Source organism: Opisthocomus hoazin, chromosome 12 (assembly GCF_030867145.1).
Source record: "Opisthocomus hoazin isolate bOpiHoa1 chromosome 12, bOpiHoa1.hap1, whole genome shotgun sequence".
In the NCBI taxonomy this organism is placed as follows: domain Eukaryota; kingdom Metazoa; phylum Chordata; class Aves; order Opisthocomiformes; family Opisthocomidae; genus Opisthocomus; species Opisthocomus hoazin.
The window spans coordinates 21,751,928-21,778,347 of record NC_134425.1 but is presented as its reverse complement, the minus strand read 5'-3'; the positions used below and the strand labels follow the sequence as shown (position 1 = coordinate 21,778,347).

Below are 26,420 nucleotides of genomic sequence, written 5' to 3'. Positions count from 1 at the left end.
GCATATATGCTTCCACATTCCCTACTGAATATTCATTTATTCCTGTGACTTCCAGTACATTTTATTTATTATTACAGTATTCTGTTGCTCACTAAGAACCTTAGTCCAGGTTCCCTTTTTTATACTCATTGCTGTATGCTAGAAAATGAACATGGGGAAAAAGCTTTTTTTTTAAAAAAAAAACCAAACCCCGCGTGTTTAACGGAAGAGCTCCATGTTAATAACTACTTTCAGGTACTGAAATTTTGTTCCTGGTGATGCAGAGGAGGCATGCCATGGCTTTGCCTTTTCTTGCTCATTAATCAATGACACTGGCTGATGGTATCAAGCGACTAAGTCGTTTGCACATACTCTCTTTCTGAAACACCGCCAGGCAGTTATCCCTATGAACAATACATATGTTTTTGTGTGGTGTTTTTACCTGGTTGTAAGCTGGTGCTAAGCACAGTCATTCTTCTAAAACCTATAATGTCCAGTCATTAGAAGCAAATTTGCTGTTCTTACTTGGTGAACTAGTTGTAGACAAAAGCATTAATTTTCAAATAGAAATACTGGAGTAAAGTTTAGAGAAGGGTTCCTGTGGCACCATAAACAGTTGCATAGGAGTTATTCCTGATTTAATTATTATCACTAGGCATATAGAATGTTTGCAAGTAACTTGAATAAAAAGGCTTAATGTCTTTCATAAAAGAATCACATGAAAACTTGTACAATAAATATTAAATAGGTTTTATTTTTAATGAATTCAGAAAAAGATTTTTAGAAGTTATATGTAGTAGAATGTTTTACTAATCTTTTATTTTCTAGCTTTTTTGAGTTATATTTCCTTGAACTTAAGCACTTTTCAAGTCAGTATGAACTCACCAAAGAGATGGAATGTAAACCCTATACTTAGTTGCCTACTGCTACTGATTTCTTTAGCACATAATACTTGAGTGCCTTTGAAGAGCTGGACATCAGATACTGTGGCAATATGAGAAGCACTCAGACCCTTTTTAGAGTAAAGAAAAAGCGCTGCTAGAGTCTCTGTGAAAACTGTGCTTAAACATTTAAAATCACTTTTAATTCCCACTATTGGGTCACACATAGAATACAGAGATTCTAGATGACTGACGTTCTCTCACTGGTCTTCAATCAGACTATTAAAGACTCATATTCTGTGTTGTTGAGAAATCTTCCTTTGATTTGGACTAAAACACCAGCTTTCATTCATGGCGTCAATATCATAAGATAAAAAATGACTTCTGTAATTTACAATGAGGTGTCACTTTATGGACAATGTGGAGAAACGGATCTGTTTTGCTCAGGGCAATCCCAGACTTCTCTCTTTCTACTATGAAGGTGGGGAGAATAGTCTTTAAGACTTTTTAAATGTTTGAAATGTTCTTCAATGACTATGGAGCAAAAGCCATCTGGCTTTTTTTTATTCACAAGATACAGTTAATTTCATCATACTGCAATTATTCCATTGTAGTAGCAAAACCTGCTCTTCTCTTGATCACAGCAGCTTTCAGTGAAACCAATTGCAGGCAAAGAAGAGAGCATACAGGAACAGCATATCCCTGCTTTTGAAGATTAGATCTGTGTGCTAACATACGTGCAAGCTAGAAGATGCAAATGGGGAATGATGCTTTTGAAAAGGAAAAATGAGGAAGAAGGTCTGCTGCTGTTATTCTTTGCCATCTTCTCCCCATTACAGAAGCAGAGTGTTAAAACAGACGATGTAGAAACAAAGATACTCTCAGCATCTGCTTTCCACCATTTGATGTAGACTTAAGGAAACACTGAGGTTAAGAGAGTTAGAGATTGAGCAGTAGGGCCTTTGCATCAGTTTAAGTACACGGAGTTTTTTTATATCTATTTAGTTACAGTGGTATGATGTGGTGTAAAGCAAGCAGGCTGAGAGATATACCATTTCTTCGTGGAGCACAAGTATTTTGTGTTCATATAGTTGAGAAAATTGGAGCCTACACAATCCTCTGTAGTCTCTGTATTATGGTCTCTGCTCATGCGTGAGAGGAGGTGGGCATATGGACAAGAGAAACTTCTGTAGAGCAAATAGGTTTGTATTTAGTGGTTTGAGGTTATGTTAAGTGGTCAGATTCTAAGAGCGTGAAAATATAGAAAATTATCTCAATTTTCATGGGACATTCACAGTTTCCTATAACAATTCTGCAAACACATCTGTAGAAAAACGAAAGCAAGTGATTAAAAAATGAACAGACGCTGGAGGACATTTTGGGACAATATTTCCCACTGTGCTGTTACTTATTCATCACAGGTATGATACATTCATCTCCTGTGTTGTTCATCTTGCTATTGTATAAGCAAACCCTGAATTGTAGCCAAGGATAGCATTCATCTACACAAAAAAAAATAGATAGTATATTAATATTAATTCCTAGACCATATAGTTTACCTTTCCAAAAACAAACTGTCATTTAAATATTTAAAATATTTTCATTTTTAGTATTTATGTAGTAATAAAATATAATAAGAATATTAGTAAAATAATTTGTGAATACGAAGTAGCACTTACAAGTATTAAAGCAGCAAATATAACGCTAACTAAATGTGCTATGATGTCCACTACAAGTCTTGTTCTTTGGGTTTTCCATACTACTTTGCCCAAGGAAGCAAAGGCTTCCTTCAGGCCCAGCACTTGCAAGCTGTACTTTCCAAAATCGTTGAAATATGTAAATTTCCCTGATTTAAAAAATGAAATATTTGATGGAGTTTTTTCCAGTCCCCCGAATTTTTAAGACCCTTGTGGAGGAAACTGCTAAAGTGATAAAATTCATCTTCTTGCTCTGTCAATCAGTTTATTTGAAGGCATCTTTAGGAGTAACATACAGAACACATTTCCACAGAGCAACATCTCATGAAACAAATTTATTATGCAAAATGACTCCTCTAGGAAATTATTAAAATGAAACATTAATTGAGAATTTGTTTCATGAGGACCGACAGTCTTAATTTTTGAGCTAAATGTAGACTGCAGAGGAATAGACTGAAATAATTGTTTTTTTCAACCCCTGGAGTGAAGTCACAGAGTGCTAATGTTAAATTGAAATGAATGTCAGCTTCTAGCACTCGAAACTGAAGTTTCATGGGGCTGTTATTACCAAATGTAAAATTCATTCATTTCTTTTCACAAATCTTTGGACTTGATACTATAGAATTCGGAGTGTTCTGACCCCACCTCATGGTGCTATGAACGTGAATAGAAGGCTATAAATAGATTTTACAATATTCTTAAGTATTCGTGCCGGTCATGAGCAGGACATTTGAACTGGATTCAACTTACACAAGAAAATGTTTGCAGCTTGTAGTGTTTGGTTAGGGCTGTACGCATTTTGGTTAGGGCTGTACATTTTATGAGTAGGGACTAGACCTCCTTGCATAGTGTTTAAGGAAGGATGCAGCAAACCTTTTTCATTTTTGCTTTTATGTTTGTTTCTCTGTTTTTCTGTATATTATGCACAACTCCTGCTTGTCCTTCTCTTTTGTATGTTAGATATGTTCCTCCCACCTTTTATATTTTATTATTTTCTGAGAATCATGTACTCAGTTAAACAATGGCAACAGCACAAAACGTTTTGCAGTAAGAGCTATGTCTGTATCCTGTCATCATTAAGGGTGGAAGCCAACAATATGTAGCAGATCAGTACAGCCTTGCATCATCCATTGGATTAACAGCCAACCCAAGGGAAAACAGAAGATATTATTATGTATTCACCAAGTTCATTTTATGATTGTCAGACTGACCTTACAAATGTTAACTGTAGAAAATGATGTGTTCTGAAGCATATAAAGATCTTTTGACACTTCTAGGCAGAGATTACCATGCATTTTTTTAGGAGCATGAAAGACAACCTGAATACACCACTAACTAATTAATGATAAGGTAAGGTCACATTCATGGGCTAAGAACGAAGCCCTTCTTTCCAGTGCATGCTGTCTGCTCTGTTTCTGAGGAGACTCCCCTTCATGAAGAAAACTGGCATTTGCTGCACGTAACCAGTATCCTCCTCATACTGCTACAGGGCATGCACAGAGTATTAGGGCATATGTTCATGTTACCTTTCAGCAATGCTGAAATGTCATGTTGTGTGAGTTAAACTGAGCTCAGGTTGGGGCTAAATGTTATCTTGACAACATATTGACCCAGTTAAAAAAACCAACAAAGTAAGACACTGTTTCATAATAATGTAGTTAATGAAATTTCAACTGTCCTGAATGTTCCTACATTTAATTTTTCAGTTACAAGCAGGTGTGAGTTGCTTTGCTTTGATGTGGATAGGAATAATTGTTTTTAAACTGGGTTCATATTTCTGAAGAATAGAGTTTTTATTTATTTGTTCATCTGCCTCATGTGGTGCTGAATTAGTCATTATGCTAATAATCCATTTCCAAAATTTTTTACCCTTGCTCAGATGTGTCTTTGGAGCAAAAATTTGAAAAGCTTATAATTAGCTTCAACAGTTTTTAGATAACCATTTAAACCTGGTGGCAAATTCCCTGGGATTTTTCCAGTTCTGACTGGAAATGTTATCATTGGAGATAAATATGGAAAGTGTTCCAACTGAATATATTTGTGTGTATATATACGTTTATATCTGTGTATCCTTGCCTGTATTGGGGAATTGGAAGTCACAGTGGTGGGAACATTTTTAGAGGGCTGATAAATAAGGCCAGCTTCAAAGCAATGTTTTGTTAGGTTGATATTCAGTAGTAATGTATGTTGCCAATGGTTAGTTCTTAATCACTGTCAATCATTAGCAACACACCTTCAAAGTTTTGGTTCTTAACAATCTTGTAAACTAGCTGAGTGTAAAAAAAACCCTGCAGACCTGCTACTGTATGGTTAGCACTGATGGCTGTAGACCTTGGTGGATTTAGTCACAGAAGTCAAGGTGATCAGAGTTGAGTGCTCTTCAACAAGGAAATCTGGAACTGAAGGAGGCCCCCCCCCCCCCTCCCCCGGCCCTGTCTTTGTCATTAGTGTGTTATGCTTCTCACCATCCTCAAAAGAAAAGATGGTCATCTCTGTGTTCCTGTCATAGATCTTTTTATTTTGGGGTCCTGGAATTCTGGTTTTTGCCAGGCAACTTTCTTGCTTATTCTGTGGGATTGCTTTGGTTTTATCAGACACTTTCTGCTTTTTCTGCAGGATAATTTTGGTTTCCCTGAAAATCTTTCTTGCCTGCTCTACATGCATTCTCTTTCGTGCAGATTTTACTGCTTGCAGATGTTTTTCTTTACCTGATTTGTTCAGCTGTACCACAAATCTCTATGTGCCCCTTTACGGCGTGTATATACATACATACAAGTATGTATATGCTTAGCTGTGTTAAGAAAGTGCTTTTTGCTTGGTTTAGTTATTCATATGTCAAAATGTTGCAAAATCCTTATATATGCTCAGTGTTTAGACTGTTTTAGCCTTCTTAGATCTAGGTTTAAGACAAATATTAATTGTATCTTAGTTAGTCTACTTCTGTTCTAGGGATAATCAGGCCTCTGCCTTGGCTACAGAAGTCTCTTCATCATCACTTTCGTTTTCTCCCTACTGAGAATATGCCATTATGACAGTATCACAGTGATAAAATTTAGAAAAGCATGTAAAGGAGTATAAAGGGTGTGCTTTCCGTTTGCATTTTGATCTTCAGTACAATTACGTTTTTTAACTGAGCTATAATATACTTCTGGTTACCATCACAGTTTTTCTTGAAAACTTACCACTTATGGTGTCCAAATGAGGATAGAGGAGCTTAAATTTAGGAACTTCTCATTTAAAAGAATTTAGTCTGTTTGTATAGTTAACATTTGCAGTGATGTTGTTGACCTTAGTGCAATGCGTCATTGGTCTGATAAAAATGATAAAAACTTCTGAAAAGTCTGCCTTTTGTTTCTTCTGTTTTGTTAATCTTTATACTTTGTTATTTGATATTTACTAGACATAAAAAATACTACACCCTTTTTTGTCTTACTGCTTACTTAGAATGTTCTTATTTCTTGTCTCTTGTCTTCCTGTGTGTTGCTACACCCACATCAGGCCACAAAACATCACCTCAGTGTCTGAATTCTGTAGACTTTAATAGGAGTCAGTGGGATTTTTTACCATTAGTGCTTTAGAATTAAGCCTCCAGTCTTTTTATTTGGGTTACGTTATCTCATTTATTTATGTGAATTTCTTCGTACGATTTTTCTGCTCAAGGGTCTTCAAACTGTAACTAGAGTCAGCTTGTGGCAAAGCTGTATTTTAACAGCTAAAGTATGTATGCATGTAGGTATGTGGGTGTGTATAAATGTGTATATATATGCACACAGATGGTTCATATTTTCATGATATATATCTGCATGTACACATGCATATATTTACAAACACTGCAGAAATCCTAGTGTTTCCTGTGTGGTTCCTAGTGTTTCTCTGATACAATAATTCTGTTGTATCAAGTGCCATATCTTTTTCCTCTACAGAGTTTTAGATCACCTGTGTATTTGATCAAGGCACAATACAGCTCTTTCCAATCTTCTTAAATATTAATTATGTTAATCAAATATTAAATCAAAAGTAAATCATAATTATAATTAAAATATTAAATATTTATTGAAAGAGATCTTCTGTTGGTGACTCTGAGAGCAGATATTCAGAAATTATCTCCTAGTTAATGTTGTGCCATTTATAATTGTTATGATAATGGTCCAGCAGCCAATTACGTATTTCAGACTGCTGTATTCGTGTTCAAGTCACATCATTCTTTCTCCTTAAAATAGATTTGTTGAGGTATATTGGAACCACTGACAGAACTTTAGCAGTAAATTTCCAGTTTGATGAAGGTGATTATAGGACAAGACCTGAGAAGTATGCTGATCAAAGTGGACACTTGCTCTTCAATACAAAGGCTGCTGGCTTTGTAACTTGGTCTTTGAGTAGTTTAGAACATAGTGAAGGAATGTTACACTTTAAACCTAAATCATCCCGGGGGGGGGGGGGGGGGGGGGGGGGGGAAGAAAAAGGAGTCTTACATCTCCATGCTTTTTTCTGATTATGCTTTCTACTCTTCGAATTCTCACAGTGGAAGAGCCAGTTTGTGCTGGACATTTGTCGTTTTATTTGACTAGCACATATTAAGTTTTTAGCATGTCTGAACTTACAACTCTAGCCTCTGGTCAGTGTTGTAAAAAGGACTACTGGTCTTTGTTTTCTACTGAAAAAATCCTGGAGGCACATCACCTGTCTTGTACGTTGAATTAAATTGCCAGTATCTTGACAGTTCTGTTATCTTACTAAATCATCATTAAGGCCAAACTTGTAGCGTGTATTAACATTAATTGAAAATACAACTTCACAATTTGAAAAAACGAGAAAGTGATATGCTACAGCTAGGTTCCTTGCATTTGCTGGGTGTTTTCTGTAACAATATTGTCTGTATCTTTTCTGAGAAATGTTGATTAGTGGGGGAATTTGATCTGTAAACCAACTAGGGCAGAAGGAATTCCTGTTTCCAAGTCGTTTCCAGGTTTCAGCCTCCCACCCTGTCATAACTGTCAATCTGTTTTTTCTGTGGGGATCTCTCATTCATCATTTCAGTAAGGAAAAATAGCTGCTACCTGGGAGAAGCGAGAGCATTCAATACTCGAAAGATTTTAATGTTCCTCACCTTAATTTCATACTATAGTAAGGTTGCATAGGAAAACTGGGCTCCAGTAGGAAGAGAGTTGCTATCAGATCGAGGGAGGTGATCCTTCCCCTCTGCTCAGAACTGGTGAGAGCACATCTGGAGTTCTGTCTCCTAACTCTGGGCTCACCAGTACAAGACAGACATGGACGTACTGGATTGAGTCTAGCAAATGGGCACAAAGGTTATTGAGGGTTTGGAGTATCTGACATATGAGGAGAGGTGCTGACAGTATTCAGCCTGGGTAAGAAAAGGCTTGGTGGGGATGTTATTGATACATATAAATACTTTATGGGAGGATGGAAAGATGGAGCCAGACTCCTCATGGTGATATCACATGAAACGGGGGAAAACTGAAATAATAGAGATTCTGTTTAAGCAGAAGGAAAAAAGAAAAAAAAAAAATTACTGTGAGGTTGACCAAACACTGGAACAGGTTGCATAGAGAGGTTTCAGATTCTGCATCCTTGGAGGTATTCAGAACCCTAATGGACATTGCAGCCTGCTCTAGCTGACCCTGCTTTGAGCTGGAGGTTTGGACTAGATGGTCTTCAGAGAACCCTTCCAGCCGCAACTATTCTGTGATTATCTGTTTCGTACCACATATGTCTCAGGAGTTGGTATTTTTATTGCAAAATTGACATGAATTTACTAGAACTTGTAAATAGTGATAGCATGGAAAAAGTCAGGCTATTAATGTCTATGCTGTTTACTTTTTCCTCTTTATGCTGCTTAATTTGGTTTGAACTGTTTATAATTTTCATGTATTTAATTTTTCAAATATTCAAGAAACCTGTCATAGGTGGTTTTTTTTTTTACTAAAACAGCATTCGGAAGAAAAGTACAAAGAACTGGTATCATTCCTGGAATCATTAGAAGCATAGTGTCTGATACGAAATTGTGCTTCTTATCTTTTTCTTCCAAGTTTAAAATGATAAGAGTGTACCTGAAACCTAGAAATCCAGCGTGTCTGAAACCATTTATTTTTCATGGAACAGACTAGGTGTCACAGGCAAATTTGAACAACGCACTTGATACAATGGACTGAATATGCAATAAATAAATGCGAGCTCTTTTTGGTGAACCAGGTCTGAAACTTTCAAATATCAAAAAGATTTAAATAACCTATCCTGAGTCCTCAATATCTCACATAAAGCATATTTTAAAAGAACTAGGGAAAGTCTGCTTTTTTTCTGTGTTAGTGGTGATAGGACCTGGTTTTATTAGCTTTTATTTCTGGCCACGTTTTTGTTCCCATATGAAAATTGTATTCCACTTGAAATTGTGGGGGCTGAGATAATAATCAACAGCCTAACATAGCTACCTAGTTGAAATAGCTGATCTAACAAAAAAATGGAGCTAAAAAAAATCAGAACATGTAAGTTTCTATTAATTTTTAAGCGGTGCTTTTGTAATTTGTCTGCTGTCACCATGTTTTGTCAGTTCATTTCCTATAGCTTAATATTTCCTGAAAAGCTAGCTTGCTGTTTCTTCCCTTCTTTTTCAATGTAGTAATTATGAATTAAAAATAATTATCCCTTTAAATTATGTCAAGATACTTGCTTTTCAACAATTGTACTGTTAATGATTTTAAAACTACTATGGAATTAAATCAGAAAGAAAGATGGTGAAATATTCATACTGCAAATAATACATGCGCCACCTACTGTTGGACATTTTGATTGACATTAAAGCTACATTAAAATACATCGCACAGGCTCAACCTTTATTAATCTAGTATAGATATGATTTATAAATATTTATGTTGAAACAGATGAGGCCAAAGGATAATACTCCCTGCATTTGGAGTAAAGCAGTCAGGCTTTCTGTCTGTTTCTTCATGGAGACTAATTTTAAAAAATTCAAATACAAATTGTACGCATTTTGGGGAAAAAAAACCAACAGATAGCAAAAAGGTATTTTAATTAGTGTGTAAATGAATGCAAAGATAATCAGAAGTCTGTTGTTATACATTTTGCTTAGCAACAGACTCTTGGCTACCAGTGGCCAATTGGTTTGCATGCAGCTGCAGACCAAGCAAAGCGCTCCATGAGACTGTACATCTTAGAGCAGTTCTCGCTGATTTCTCCAGAATGTGCAAGTGCACAGCAATTTAATGTTCCCTAGTTTTAGTTAATGGATAAGGACAAAAACATTGCTGTCTTTAATACTTGAATGTCAGAATCGAACCTAATGGGCTTTGTCTAACGCAATGGACAGGAAAATATGGTCCTCCCTTCCTAAATAGCATGTAAATAAACATGGAAAAAACCAGCTTCATTCTTCTCCTGTTCTACATTTTTGTAATTGAGGAGAAAATAACTTATGTGAAAAAGAACCTACGTTACATGTTTTTACTATATCAACATTAGTGTTTTCCAGAGATGACTAGATACATCAGTAGAGATTGTTTGCACCTCTGGTAGAAGAGGGCATAAAAGTAAGGAAATGTAGGAGAATGAAGTGGACTAAATGTCAATTTTTATGCAGAGGTATGTGAGAGATCAAGCTTGCTCTTGCTTCTGTTCATTTGTAGTCCATTTTGGCACCGGTTCTGGATTACGTTTTTTCTTCCTAGACTGAAGAACTAATCCCAAAATGAGTGATTGAATTATAGATAGAAGTAATTTTGGTAACATGACTTGCTGTCTTGGATGTTACCAGAGAAGCTGCTACCTATAGGGAAGACTGTTTGCTCAGTACAGTTCTGGTAAGCGTACTTCTGGTAAGGGTACTTCATGTTTAATCATGAAGCTGAATAGTGCAATGTATCTCCAATTTAAGAAATTGATGCATATCACAGTGACTTGGTTAATCTCTTATTTCTAAATCACAGAAAATTCTCAGCTATTTAATGTGTACTTTATAACGTGTAATGGTACTCTCTTTTCTGCATGTCCTTATTTACAGCAGGTTTTTGCAAGGCTCCCAGGAATTTTTGAACACGCATAAGCATTTATAACTTTTAGAATAGATACTGGGAAAAAAGTTTGTACACACAAAAGTTATACAAAGATGCAATTGGTAAAAAGAAATGTGTCTATATCTGTCATGTTTTGTGTATTCTCTATCATAACGTTCTACCAGAGGGCCAACTGGATCAAAATGTAAAAATGTAGATGCTGTTGTGCTTAGCTAATAAAATCATTTCTATGAAAAATAAGGTGGTTTTGACTTCATTTATGTACATTAGAGAAATCGGCATGAAGTAGCAGTGTTGTAGCCGTGTACTCATGATATGTTTCTGATATGAAGATTTCAGAGTTTCAGACAACGAGGTCAGTGGCTACCTGACCTGAATTTAGACAAACATATTAGAGTAAATTGGTTCTAGTATATAATTTCCTGAAACATCCTCAGGGTGTGCACAGTTATGATTACTTAGTGACTTCAAATCAATGCAGCTGGAACAAAATTTGTAATATTTGGCAGCTTAAAAATATTTTTGAACATGAAATTATGGATGACATCTTGGCTAATGACTCCATTCATTTTGTATCATGATCAAAACCAGTAATGAAGAGCTGCATGTTTATGTAGCACAGATTCTGCCAAATAGCAGTGTGCAGATACAATAATAAAGAATGACCAGTGTGAAAATGATTATTTTGCTAATTCAGAGATAGGTAACTTCTTCTATTCAACTTTATTTGTGAAGGTTTTTGCCTCTGGAAAATTGAAAAATGTAGATAAAATTTGGTTGAATAACTGAAAGCAGAGCAGGTCATGCTTCATGTAGGGAATCATTATCCTGCAGATTTGAAAAGGATCAGGTAGGGACACATTCTTGAGTTGCCTGACCTACAGTGTGCAGTTAATATGCTGTCAAACTGTTGAAAACAGCAGAGTGACTAAATTCAGACCACGCAGTCTATTCAGATTTCTTGTCTGAATGGATATGATAGAAAGTACATAATGTTGCAAAACGAAGAGAAGCAAATACAGAGGGAGAAAGAGCAAAAATACAATGTGAGCCAAAGAGAAAAGGGAAAAAAATGATGAAGGCAAAATGCAAGGAAGGACTGAACAAGTCTTAAATAAGGATTGCTAAACTTCTTCCTTGGAAGCTGTAGGTGTTCAGCAGTACCTCTGCAACAACATAATTAGGGTAAAAGAAAATCCAGGCAATAAATGTGAGTGGAGTAATACTTGAACAAAAATATTGCAAGAGAGGCTTAACGAGTAATAATAGCTAAAGTTGAAGGCGATTCTATGCTGAAGTAAGGTCACAAATCAAGAAAATACTGTATTAATAGTTTATCACAGTGAATTTCATGTAAACACCAAGTTCACTGGTGTTATCTCTGCATAAATCTTGACGTTTAGTATTGATACAACCCCTGTTATACCACGCTGAATTAATTAAGTTAATAAAATCGACTATGTACAAATAATAACAATCAAAACTATTATGTGACTTGAATTTGAAAATGTGATTAGATTGTCAACTTGGAAGCATTAGTAAAACAAGGACAGGCTACCAGAACATGTCAAGTCAAGGCTGCTGTACTCTGTGCTGCTACCATGAAGAGCCAAACCAAGTTGTCCGTCAGTAGCATAGAGGTTGTGCATTGCGTCCCTGCTTCCTATGAAAAAGGAAACGTCCCCTAGTCCATAGATAATCCCAGAGTGTTACACCAGTGCTTGGTGATTATAACTACTAGAGAATAGTAGTGTTACAATTAGGAGAGCTGTAATCTCATGTTTTCCTCATATTCTTTAAAAGGAACATGATTCCAAGGTTTACAGGATCTTTAGGACCCTACCCCACAACCAGTGGAGCTTGCTTTAGATTAATCATTAAATGAGACTAGTGAAATGGAGCATTAATGGTTTCTTTTTATTCTAGCATATAGCTTTAATCACAGTGCTTTTACTCACTTTTTGGTATCATCAAAATTAAAAGTTGCACATCTCTTGTATTAAAAATCGATTAAAATGTATTTAGATTAATGTTAAATCAGTTAAAAGAGAACATTTCCATTCTCATTATAGACATGTAAAAATTCAGGCTTCAGAATTGCTGAATAATCCCAGTCTGAGACACTGGAATAAGCAGGTGCTCAGAAAAGAGCAGCACAATTTGAGTCTGTAAGAGGTGCAACACAAGGCACTTCTATTTCCTATCTGTTCTTTCTCTTCTAATATTGTCTTTTCATCCTTGACTTAGTATTTACTCTGTGTCTCTGCTTATTTCTCCTGATGATTATTTCCCTTATTGCCTACTACTTTCCATTCTTGCTGCTTTTTTACTGTGGATTATACTGACCTCTTGCTCTCCAGCAGCCTGGTCAACTGCCACTTTCAACTTGCAAGGAACTTGCAGTCGTGTTCCCTTCTACCTTGTTAAAGAAGCACTATCCCAATTACTGGAAACAAAAGCCAGAGAGAACTAGATTTTTAGGCTGAAAAAGAAAATTAGCTACGTGACACAGCCAAACACCCGCTTTTGTGGTAGGACACCTCAATTTGGGAAGATACAGTTCCTCAGTCTGTGCTGAACTCCTCCAGAGACAACACGTGCAGAAATACAGAAAGACAACTTTGTTAGTAGTATCATACATCAACAGCATGAGATTGATTCATTGTATCTTACAGCAGAAGATAGGAAACCTAGCCTGAGAGTATTTTAGCTGCTGTTCAGGGAGTCAGGGAGATGTTCAGGTCGTCTTCCACAGTAGAGCATCAATTAGTTGCCAAGAGGCAAAGGCAAAACTCAAATTCATCCCAAAATGCAACTGCAATTTGTTCTACATAATGGTTTTGGAGACAAGCCTGAGGACTGTCCCACAGACTGTGTGGACTTTCGGTAAGGTCAAACCCCAAAATTACTCCAGAATATTAGCATACCATTCTTAGGTTGCAGTCAGCAAATTTCATTTGAACTATGGAAAAGAAAGTGCTCCCTCTGGTAAGAGGAACATAAAAATGTGATTCTGCAGCTCCTTCAAACTGTTGCTTTGTTAAAACATGGACTACAAATATGATTGAATTTGACTCGGGAGAGCATTTACTTTGATAAGCTGTGGCAGTAATGCCATGATTTTCCACATTTCTCATCTTTGGTGGCTGTGTTCTTGGTTCCAGGAGAAAATTTACTCCTCTTACTTACAAGCCCAAATTTTTTTTAACCACTTTATGAGGTTAAAAAAAGGGGGCAAAGTTTACAAACCCATGCCAAAGATACATGAGCCTCAAACCTGGCCCGTTTAATTCTTTCGTTCAGTTACATTATACTAAGGAAACAATTTTATCTCTTACTAGCAGTTCCTGTAAAAAGGCTGATTTGGCAGTATGCAGATCAAAGAGAGAAAAAAAAATCATATTCCAGGTAGTATCATCTTGTGTGCAGCAAAACTAAGTTTGAGTGAGATTCTCTTTCAATTCCTTAGAGCTGTATCCTCATCTGAGCTTTAATCAGCACAGCTCTATTGATGGCATTTCTTTAATTTCCCATGGATATTTCCTGTCCTTCAGAAGTTCCTCCTTCTGTGTACCTTCCCCTCCCCCCTTTTCTTGGAGCTCTCTCACACTTCTGAATAAAAGATTCAATCTTTAAGTTCAGTTGTTTTTATGAGGTCTGTTAGCACTTACCCCTAAAAAGCATTTTACAATTGCCATGAAAGAATCCTACACAGCTTTAGAAATTTCTGAAAGGTCTCACACTCTGTTAGTCAGTAATGTGCTGCCAGCAATTCTTGGCACGTGTTCCTTGTGCTGCACTTACATAACCAACTGGTAGCTTTTTTAATCAAGATGGATGTGAAAAAAAAGAGATTCTTTTGTGTGAAGAAAGAATGATAGAGGATATGTAATACAAAGCCTACATTAAAAAACAGATTTCAAAATTTCCACTGCAATCTTACAGTGAGTAGGCAAAGTAGACATTAAAATAAATGAACTTTAAAATGCAGTTGTTATATTATTACATCCTTTGAATAGCTTTACATAAACTTTCTTCCTAGTTATTGCATTTTAAAGATTTTTGAGTTGTTCGTGATGCATGCCAAGATGGTAGGAAGCAGCAGAGTACGTTCAGCACTTGGGGAAGAGGAAGTATTATTGAGGAAAATAATCTAATGAACAGACAATTTATGTAGTTCGTCTTGTGCCCAGGGGATTGATTGATCATGCCTCTGTATAATCTCTCGCCTGGGAAGACTGAAAAATGTGCGTTGTATCATCACATGTATTGCAATATCCTGACAGTAAGTCCGTTATACTACACCAGTCTTGCATATTCTTTATTGGATGTCTCATTAACGGATGTGTAGAAATACACCTTGAATCAATTCAAAGCATCTTTTCATAGCATCTTTAAGCATAAGTGCTTTGTTGGACTTGGAGCCAGATGATGTGTGTGTTGAGAGAGGCTCTTGAATTTTCATAGTAGAGAGAGAATGTGAAAAGAAAATAGGCAAACTTCTTTTTCTCTTTTATTTACAGACATAGCAGGTGAGACTGGAGAGAAGTAGTTCCTAAAGAACACCATTGCATCAAATGATCTGTAAGTATAAAATAGAACCAGTATGAAAAAGGGAAAGTCTGATGACACATTGAGTGTCTTGCCTTATAGCTGCAGAAGGTGGAGCGAGGGCTTGAGAACTCTAGGGAGTGCCAGTGAGGGGGCAGAAGAGAAGTATATACACATTTTACTTAAGAGGATTGAGTTTAGAGAGGCAGAGGAAACATTAATTAGGCTAGGAGTTTCTACTAACAGAATGTTCTTGGTTTGGAACAGTGTTTGTAATGTTCGAAACATCCCACTCTGTAGGCACTATGAAGCTGTACTGTTTTACAACTCAGTTTTGCAAACAATTTCAGACGGGTGCTGGGATTAACCTCTATGCAACTTTTTAAAGGTTTGAAATTTCTACCACAACCCGCCAAGAAACAACTGTATCTTCAGTATATGTGGATTGGCAGTTCCAAAAATGACTTGAACCTCTTTTACTAACTTCAAAAGGACAGGATTGCTTCAGTCTGCCCTCAGATCCTGGGCCGTGGGGAAAGGCTAATTCTATGTAGATAAAGCCTTAATTTTTTTTTATGTATCCAGAGTCAAAGCATTGGTATTAAGGAAACTTCAAGGTCATAAAACTGTGATCTGGAATAGAAAGACTGAAAAAAATTCATAGTACTAATTGACATCTAGTAGGTAAAAAATAAATCTATCATATAGGGATTTAGTGAGAGCTAGTTAAGGATCTAGCAATCTAAAACCTGTAGCACATCAAAGATGCACAGTCTTAGGTAAACCAGTCAAAGTGCAAAACGGTTTAAAATTCCTATGCATCTGTAAGAATTATATTTGTTATAATTTTATTTTCTGTCTTTGTATTAAATTATTTCCACTTGAAAGTGATGATAAGATTATTTCCAAACAGTAACAGTGGGTGCAAAATAATAGGAAAGTACTTCAAATGAAAATAGGTAGATGTACAGCAAGTATATGATCTGTTTCAATCGAAAGTTTTTAGTACTTTACAATGCAAATTTCCAGAAGTATAAAGTAGATTAATAATAAGAAAGAAGCTATCAGGTTTTTTTAAAGGAAAACTAGTTGGCATGTATTACATTATCTGTCAAATCTTCCCAACCCTCATATCCTAATAAATTTGAAACTTTTCTGCAACATTTGACAGTGTTGAAGATTTCAAAGACATTACACTGATACGACTATGGGCAGATGCAGTGGCCAGACAGCAGAGAGAGATCTTGCTGACTCTCCTTATCAGTTGTATTTGACATCAACCAGCTACTGAATTAGCCTTCTTGGCGCTCCAGTCGAGCTGCCCTCTCTTGTGCTGTCTATTGCTTGGCTGTCAAGTGTCAGACAACCTAGATCAGGACTGAGAGAGGAATCCAGGAGTACTTTGTAGAAGGGCATGGGCATCTATACCTGCCTATTAAAACTCAAAAGAATGATCATCCCAGAGAAAAGAAACTGAGTTTTGATACTACTGTTTCAAAGTTTAATTTTAATTTTAGGTTTTCGATAGAGTATACTTATTTCAAAATATTCAATATTTCAATTGAAATATATTTTCACTTATAGTACAAATCATGACTATATGGTATAAAACTTAAAATATCATGTGACTTTCAAGTAGTTATCTTTATTAAGAAATTTTTTCCGTTGGCTATGAATCTTGAAGCAAATACTTTTGTATACAGTTGTACTGTAATTTCCTTGTGTAATTAGTTTAAAGGCTAGGTTGAGTTATGTTAATTTAGACATTTTATGCAATTCCCAGCTACAGCATTGATAAATATGAACTTAAATGTCTTCATTTGTATGAAAGTCAGTCTAGTGTTTGTGCAAGTTACCAGCAAGAATTGTGAGAGACTAAAATTTCTATTTATCTGTCATCTTGTTCTTCAGTACAAAATTCACTACGCTGTGGATTCCTAAGGCCTACAACTGGGAACGCTGTATAGAAGGAGGTTGATGTATGATGTAAAAGAAACTAGTAGATGTCTTTAAAGAAGAGAATTCTGGATCAAGAATCCTGAGGTTTTTTTCATTAATGTTCTGATACACTGTAAGCTTGGGGTACAGTTCTTCAGCAACATGTATTAATCTCAAGTCTTCACTGTGAGGTACCTTTGGTCTTGGTGTTTGGAGATGCTGAATTATCTCATGGTTATGTAAATAGGAGAGGTTGGGGAGACAGGAAAAAACTATGCGAGTTTTACAGGTATAAAATACATCTGAGAATTGTATTATTTTTTGAAGAGATGTGTCTTGCAGAAGATCATCATTGCAAAATGATTAGTGTGATCTTGTCAGCAAGCTCAGGAAGAGCATTGCTATCCTTTCAGTCTTTGAAGGACATGAAATGAATAGGACTACTTACGTGCCTAGTATGAAGGAGATGTACCTTGCTGAACTGGGATCTAAAACAGTGCCCATCTGTTTTAGTCAATGAAAATTGTGTGAGGTCCAGTTGCTGCGTCAGTCCAGCTTCAGCGAGTGGAAGCAAGAGACTCTGCAGGGTGCAGATTTTATTAGGTGGGAATCGCAGGTGCACTATACCATCTGGTATAGGATTCACCGTCTTGTACTATACCATATTGATACCCATCTCCATCAGTCAGGTTTGTGCTGTATGCACACCAACGTATTAGTACTTAAGCTGTGCGAAGTGGTGCTGTACCCAGGACTACAAACTTCAGGCTTCATTTCATAAGAAGGGATAATTAAGTGAAAACACAAAGAGGGTATCACCCCCTTTTTATGACATTTGCAAGACCAGTACTGGAATACTAGTTACAGGCTACCCACATTTTAACAAGGATGGGATTTTATTAGAGAAATTTGAAATACAGCTAATAGAGAAGCTTAAAGTTAAGCCGTGACTTGATCACGGAATATTGGTTGTGTTCACAAAGGATTTTTGTCATTGTAGGCAACTCTTTAATCCATTAAGTACAACAGAAGCCAATCTCTGGAAACTGATTACAAGCAAGCTGCAAATTTTAACAATGTAATCAACCATGGAGAAACATACCTTTAGAGGTATGTCAGTCTTTAAATCAAGGCTGAATGCCTTTAAGAGGTACAATGTGGCTCGGGATACTGTGGACTTCATGCAGAAGTTGCTGGTGAGAGTCAGGGGAGGTCAGTCCATGCGGCAATTGTCCCTTCTGATCTTAAATCCTTTGAGTTGGAGGTACAGAATTCTCTTAATGCTAGACTGTTTCTGCACATATCAAGAAACGTTCAGCTAGTCCAGAAAAAAGTTCTGAAAGGCTGTTGCTCAAATGTGATCTGGTTGTATTTAAGCAAAAAATTATTTAGGGGATCAAGTACTATCTAGACATCATAATCAGGATGTGGTCCAATTGTACTGCACACTTAGTACATGCAATAAAATATAGCCCTGGGTATTAAGAATTGCTGAGTAGAAACTGAAAGGAATTTCAAAGCAATCACTGAGATTTTTTGATACAGCTCCAGAATTAATTAAGAAACTATTTTTAACGACCCCAGGGACTAGTCATCTCTGAGGAAGGGAAAAAATGGCAGCATGGAGAATAAACATGAAGCGATTGTTAGATTCTTCTTAATGAAAAGATTCAGACTGAGAAAATTCATGAATAAATATATATGACAAGCAAACGTTTAACATTTAGGTTTGGTTTGTGTTCACATTCCAGACTAAGATAGAGACACAAACATTTGTGAGTGTTGAACATGTGTTTACAGAGTAATTGTATTTAACATCAGAAGTTCACAAAGCACTTTTCTTATTCCTGTTATGTGCCTTTTTGTATTAATGTTTTCTAAATGTCATGTTGAATAGTATGTTCTTTCTAAGGTACCTGAGGTGGCTGCTTTAGAAGATTTTTTTTTTTCCAGGTGCAATAACTTCTTGCATTTAAATATATTGTTAGCATTTCCGTAGATCCTGTTACTTTGCATTTTCCAGTAGGCCAGCAGATTAAGGTATTATGAAACTGCATGATTAAGCAGGTTTTTTACTGTAGCTGTACTTGTGCATTTCAAAATGTCAGCTGGTTGCTACTGAGCTTTCCCCTCTGTACAGGATTACCTTTGTTCAAAATGTATCGTGCAAGTCAGTGATTAACAAGGGATTGGCTAATGTAGTTCATCATGTTACGCAATTTTGATATTGCACCTCTTTTCACCAGTTTAAAAAAAAAAAAAAAGGAAAGTTTCTAGATCCCACTTGTTCATCTGAACTTTCCCTAGGGCCTGAGCGCTCGTGGCCCTTTCGCAGGGGCAGGCTTTTGTAGGGCTGGGCACGGGAGTGTTGCTGATCATCGGGAGCTGTGACCTTGGCTGACGCCTCCCGGTCTGCTGAAAAGAACCGTGTGGCAGCAAAACTCCCGCGGCAGCCGCGGGGTCCCCGGGTCTGTCCCTGCTCTGAAGAGCACCCGCACAGCCCCTGCTCGCAGAAACCGGGTCCTGCGCCCTTTGGCCATGAGCACAGGTGCAGGAGGGCGGAGTTTTGCAAAACACAAACAAAAAACGGATTTCGCTTAGTAACCATCCCCCCCTTCCACAGCTGGTAAATTTGTTACACGCTCCCTCTCCTCTGCCAGACTCTACAGCACTTTTTTACAGATAAATCCAAGCCCGCACGCATTGTAAGGGCCGCCCTGACCTCTGGTGGTTGCGGCAGCCATGGCGGCGCTGGGGAGAGCCGGGGCCTTTGTTAAAAAGAAGAAAAAAAAAACCCCGAGAGGGAAAGATGAAAAGCGAGCTCGGAGTCTCCTTCCTGCAGGCGGCTCGTGCGGCCGGGCCGGGCCGGGCCGGGCCGGGCGGGGCTCCGTTCCCCGGCGGAGCGCAGGCCGCCGCAGCCCCCTCCCCACGGCCCGGCGGGAGGCGGGGTGCAGCGGGCAGCGCCGCCTGTCCCTGCCGGGCGCCCGTAGGGGGGCGGAGCCGCGCGCCGAGGCTGCCCGGGCGCGCCGGTGAGCGGGAGCGGCGCGGCGGCCATGGCGGCGGGCAGCGCCATCCAGATCCCCAGCCGCCTCCCGCTGCTGCTCACCCACGAGGGCGTCCTGCTGCCCGGCTCGACCATGCGGACGAGCGTGGACTCGCCGCGCAACATGCAGCTGGTGCGCAGCCGGCTGCTGAAGGGCACGTCGCTGAGGAGCACCATCATCGGCGTCGTCCCCAACACCAGCGACCCCACCTCCGACTGCGACGACCTGCCCTCCTTGCACAGGTGCCGCCTCCCTCGCGGCCGCGGGCGGCGAGCCCGCCATGTTGTCACCTCCGCGGGGGCGCGGGGCTGGCGGGGACGGGCCCGGCCGCGGGCGAGAAACGTCTTTTGCGGGGCCAGGCGAGCGCCCGTTGCGGGGCGGACGGTATCGGGGGCTCTCGGGCTGTCGTCTGGGAGAAAAGTGTGGGAAGGGAGACCGAGGTGGAAGAGCAAAGTACGATCAAAGAACGCAGGCCAGGAGCGCTAAGGCTGTGGCAGTTGTTAGCGATAACGTTTCACCTAATAAGTAGCAATGACAGTGACATAGTTCACATGAAAAGAGTTGAATTTCTGTGGGGTAAAGCACGAGTAAAACTAACATGCTTAGTCTCAAAACTTTTATTGCATCAGAGGACTTAGTAAGGTTTCGCAGGAAAATAACTTCTGTTTTAAATCTATTTAGACAGATACACGTGATCGAAAACATTTGTTCAGAACGAGGCCGATAATTTCACTGGAGAACTCTAAATTACACTCAGTTTCCCCATGCCTATAGCTCAAGCAGAAATGTCAGCATTCCTGTCTGCAGCAAGATCCACTAAATTATTTATGAAAAAATTACATATGCTTCTAAATTGGGTGACTGTATTATATTGTCTTAATTAGCTCATAAATTTTCAAGTTTTAGGGTTTGGTTGTGTAATCTGTGTTACAAAGGAAATTGTATAATTTGATTGCCTTTCCTGGTAAGGAACTATGGCCCAGAAGGTTCTTCCAGGCTGTAGCTTGACTGCTTCTTGATAATGGGCATACAAAATGTTCTGTGGAAGGTGACAAGTAATACAAAGATTTGATCTGTTTCTAGGATTGGCACTGCTGCCTTGGCAGTTCAGGTGGTTGGTAGCAACTGGCCTAAGCCACATTATACACTGCTGGTTACGGGCCTCTGCCGATTCCAGATCCTGCAGCTGCTGAAGGAGAAGCCATATCCTGTTGCTGAAGTTGAACAGCTAGATCGACTCGAGCAGTTTACTAATCAGCATAAATCTGAGGAGGAGCTTGGAGAGTTGTCAGAGCAATTCTACAAGTATGCAGTGCAGGTAAATTGTTTTAATCCTATGTATCATTTACCAACGTATTTATGTGTATATTTGGGGTTTTTGTTTGTTTCCTACCTGTTCCTCTCTTTCTATAGTTCTTATGTTTTTTAGTGACTAGTAGAGTTTCAGTACTTCTGCTACAAAATAAATACTTCTGTTACAGCGTAGGGTTTCCGTGTGGAGTACCAGAGTGGCTATACACCTCATTGCAGGATGAGTAACTGTGTATGTTAGTGCTATGACAAGTTATTTCACATATAGTGGTACTATAAATATACTCTAGTAAAAGAAATACTTTTGATTGTATTTTTTAATATGTACATAAATACATACAACGGATTGGTTTTTTGTGAGAGTTTTTTTTTAATTTTTTTATTACTAAAGGAGAAACCCCCTCTAGAGTTAAACAGATATTCCTAGGTATAATGAATTTGAGTTTAAAGGATGTGTAGAAAAAGAGTCATCGTAGTGTTAAGACAACTGGGAAAGTTTTTAATCTGAGTGTTTGGGGAAAATGAGAGGTGGAGGCATTGAAAAAAAGTGCTGCAAACAATGATGATATTTTTGAACTTCTCAAACAAGCAGAAAGCCCAAAGTCTTGGTTGCCCTATGCTGAGTTAGTGCCTCATCTGTGAACTTTTATTTATTTCAGTAGCTTTTTGGCAAAGTACCTAGACATGTTTCATGCTGAAAGATGCAATCCTTTTTAGGTCAGATACTCAAATGATTTTAAAAAAACCCATAGCAACCATGGATATTGTTCGTTGTGTGTTCCTTACAGTTGGTTGAGATGCTGGATATGTCCGTTCCGGCAGTTGCAAAGCTGAGACGTCTTCTGGACAATCTGCCTAGGGAAGCTTTGCCAGATATACTGACTTCTATCATCCGCACATCCAACCAAGAGAAGCTTCAGGTATTACATTCTCAAACTTTTTTAAGGGAAGTTAGGTGTTTGTTATTTTTCTTTTTATGGTTAATCACTTCTAGATAATTTTGGAATTGCTTACGCTTGAGACTGTACAGTGATGATGTTGTGCCAGAAGGTATTTGTGTTATGGTTGAGCCTGAATACTTGTAAAAACTTTTTCTGCCATTGACATATATCCGTATGTCAGAACTCAACTAATAGGTAAATTACTTGAGTTAGCGTTGGAAACCGTTCATTTTCTTAAACAATAAATACAATGTGGACTTCCCCTTCCCATGGTAAAGATAAATCTTTTTTCAAATTGTGTTGGAACCTTGCTTACTTGTCACAGTTGACAGATCATTATATATCTTTCAATACCAACAGTTTCAGAATCATTTTTTAAAAAAAAATTTAAAACCATTTTGAAGTGTGGGGGTCTTTAAATACCAAGACACAGGTTGAATTTGCATCATATGTCAAAATAACTTTATGGAAAAATGATGCTTATGGCTTGATGCTTACTAGTTTGGTTTCTGTTTGCTTGCTGTGTTCGAAATTTTGTTGTTCCTTTTCTTTTGTCACTGCCAGTGCTGCACATTCAACCTTGAATTGAAAGCATGTTAGGTTCTTTCAGAGTGTGGCAGATAGAAATTAATGCAGTAATTTGAAGTGAAGGTGTGTACTGTAGCTGAATATCCTGCTGGAAGAAGGTATGTTAGTCATTAAATTTACCTTTTTTTTTTTTTTTTTTTTTTAATTAGAAGTGCTAAAGAAAAGAGCAGCCAGTGTAAGCTGTGGAAATATAGAAGAGCCATATCCTGACCATTTCCACATATCAACTTCATTAAACATGAAAATGGAATAGCGTATAAAATTTTAACGAGACAAATAAAATAAACAAAAGGCCCTAAACCAACAAAACAAAACCTGAAGGCGTAAGGTGATTTTTTCCTGGGTTAACCAAGGAGATTGTGCTGTAACTTTCTTGGAGGGCTAGCTCTTTCCTGAGGCTCAGTAATTGAAAAGTAGAATGCTGATAGATGTTTGCCACTGAAATACTAAGATGTTTTAAAACCAGACAGGATAAAAGACTTTTTTTCTAATTTAGAGTGCTTTGGAGGGCATCCAGACCCTTGAGACTAGGTTTTGTGTGCTGTATTCTCATTGCTTTTCTTGCTACCTTTTTTCCTAAACAATCTATTCTATAATTCTGGTCAAAAGACAGTAACACTGCCCTCTGTGTTCCCCTCCCCCAAACTGATGATCCGTCAGTGTGAGCATGTTGCCTACTTATAACTTCTTGCTCTTAGATTTTAGATGCTGTTAGGCTGGAAGAACGGTTCAAGATGACTATACCATTGCTTGTTAGACAGATTGAAGGTCTGAAGCTGCTTCAGAAAACAAGAAAGCCCAAACAGGATGATGATAAAAGGGTATGGACCTTTAAATGTGGGATACTTAAACATACTAAAGTATAAGGATGCACTTTTAAACAGGCCAATGGAAGTGCATCATTTTAATCTGTTCAAAGTTTTAATCTATACCCATAACGTTTCGTGGTCATTCTGGAGCTTTAGAGAACACCCAGCTGGCAACTTTGGCTGTTTAGATACCTAAAAGAGAAAATATTCTGTTAAAACTGCCTAGGCTTTTTTTTTTTTAATTTTTTTTTAAAACCTGAGCGCTTTCTGGAGTTGAATAAATACTCAGGTTCGTTTAAAGAGTCATTTGATGCCCAGTTTACTTGCATGGTATGCACACACTGAGTTTTGGCCTGTGCAGTGAGAGGTGTATCTTTTACTAATGGCATTGCACATGAATGATAGCTTTTGAAATACAGATAAAGAATCTGTGTTGTAAAACATATCTTGCTAAACTGGGGCAGCTTAGACTTTTGCTGTATCTGAGTATACTTACGTGGTTTAGTAAACAGGAAGTAATTGAGAAATGAAAAAAGTAAGTGAGGACACTTAGCTGTTTTGTAAAGATTAGGCTTATTCTGCTTAATATGATGGGCTGCAATGCCCAAAAACTCACAAATGACTCTTTTCAGTTTTGTTCTTGCCTTCTGTAGTTTGCTAGTTTAGGGTAGATGATAAATGCACTTAGGAAATACATACAGTAAAATAAGAACTGTAACTTTTAAAGTAGCACAAATAACACTTTGTGAAGTTATTTATTGCATTAAAATATTATTTTCAATATGAAGGAGGCTCTCCCAGCACCTTTCATGTTTTTGTCATGGTTTCCATTCAAAGCCAAAGCAGACACGGCACTTCGGGACGTGGTTTAGTAGGCATGGTGATGTTGGATTGACAGTTGGACTTGATGATCTTAGAGGTCTTTTCCAGGCTTAATGATTCTGTGGTTCTATGATACACACCTTGTTTAAAATACAAAATCTGATACTATTCTCTGGCTCCATTTTCCATTTCATAGATTGTAGCTATTCGTCCTAATAGAAGAATCAATCACATTCCAAGCACTACAGAAGATGAGGATGAAGAAGATGATCATGATGATGTTGTCATGCTGGAAAAAAAGATTAGAACATCCAGTATGTCAGAACAAGCTCTTAAAGTTTGTCTTAAGGAAATAAAGAGGTAGGAGAATTTCAAATGGTCGTTTCTACTCTTACTATTTTTTAAAAAGATGTCTTGCATTAACCTTTCCTTATTTGGTGATGTTTCTGTTGGTTGTGTTTTGGATATGATTTTTAAAAATTTAGTAGAGTGCTGTTTTTTCCTTACAAATTTTGTCATTTCATGTTTTTGGAACATCAGAGATGATGACAAAGAAATATGAAGTTTTGTAGATATGGTTTATACATTAATATAGCATTAAACTGTAAGCTCTGAGCCTCTGTTATGAAGTGAAGATATCAAAAACAAAAAGCCAAAGAACACCAGCTGTTAATAATTAATGAATAAACTGGCCCGGTTACTGAATTTTTTTTCCTCTGTTTTTATTTGGTGAGAGGATAACTGTTCTATCTGTGGTGGTATGATGGTTAACAATGTCTTTTTCAGTGAGGGTGCATATATAGTGGTGCATGCATTGTGTCTGCGTAGGGAACTGACTTTTTTTCATTTCTGTTTTTATCCTATAAGTAACCTATTCTTATGCAATGGAAATCTCCTGATGGAGTAGTGACTTGCTTTTTTAGTATTACGATTGTCAGAAAATAAGAGGGTATGCTGATGACCTCAAGTTTGCTAAATATCTATATTGTGGTGCAGAAGAGTCTTACTTTGCAGTTAATTACTGGTTAGCCTTATGAATTCTGTGCCTATATTTCCAGATTAAAGAAGATGCCTCAGTCAATGCCAGAATATGCTTTGACAAGAAATTACTTGGAACTGATGGTAGAATTGCCATGGAACAAGAGTACAAAGGGTAAATCCTTCTATTATTGTTGATTGTCTCTTGGCACAGACATTTTACGACAAGTAACCATCATGTAAACACTGTGTACTTAGTTCTGTCTTGCATATGTTTGTCTCACCGCCTGATTGTAAAAATGTCATTAACGTGTTAGCGAAGTCTTATGATCTGCCTGGCTTAAGGTAAGATCTGTGTACTGAACAGCCTGTGTAGCTCAGCTGTACATCTAAGAGTGTGAATTTAAAAAGTAGTAGGGATATCTACACAGAAAAACGAAGGTGTTATTGCTTAAAATCTGCTAGCATGTATCTAAAATAATGAAGAAAAGAGCATCTAATTACTTCTTATATGTCAGACAAAAAAAGCCTTTGTACATTTCTGTAGCATTAATCTTCCTGAAGAAGGTTCTGGTTAATCAAGTTTGGTAAGAAACAAAAGGATGAAAAAACACAATTGTAGTTAATTTTAATAATTACAGCTTTAGGTACAATAGAAAAAGAGAGTATCATGTCAGTTTTGTACTGTAGTTTACAAAAGTTGTGAGTAGAGAGTGATACTATTAATACAGGAACGGTATGCAAAAATGGAGAGTGAGGAAAGAGTAGAAAACCAAACATGACTTTTCTTACTGTCCAACACAAGTAGATTAAGTGGGCAAAATGACTTTCAG

At 37.6% G+C, this 26,420-nt stretch overlaps 1 protein-coding gene and 1 long non-coding RNA gene across 5 annotated transcripts in view; both read left to right on the top strand.

Moving 5' to 3' along the window:
- The window catches only part of LOC142362858 (uncharacterized), a 96,715-nt gene extending 76,859 nt beyond the window's left edge, over window positions 1–19,856 (top strand). For all 3 annotated transcript variants that reach the window (XR_012765330.1, XR_012765331.1, XR_012765332.1), the window contains exons 2-3: window positions 15,129–15,189; window positions 17,068–19,856. This is a non-coding gene — a long non-coding RNA (uncharacterized LOC142362858). The remainder of the gene's footprint in view (window positions 1–15,128; window positions 15,190–17,067) is intronic.
- Window positions 19,857–20,103: 247 nt separating this feature from the next.
- Window positions 20,104–26,420, top strand: part of LONP2 (lon peptidase 2, peroxisomal) — a 45,087-nt gene continuing 38,770 nt past the window's right edge. The window contains exons 1-6 of one of the 2 annotated variants that reach the window (XM_075433696.1): window positions 20,104–20,380; window positions 21,222–21,456; window positions 22,238–22,369; window positions 23,677–23,799; window positions 24,806–24,969; window positions 25,668–25,762. In XM_075433696.1, coding sequence (XP_075289811.1) covers window positions 20,148–20,380; window positions 21,222–21,456; window positions 22,238–22,369; window positions 23,677–23,799; window positions 24,806–24,969; window positions 25,668–25,762 — 982 coding nt within the window. In that variant the 5' untranslated portion in view covers window positions 20,104–20,147. The other variant, XM_075433697.1, reaches the window with a different exon arrangement.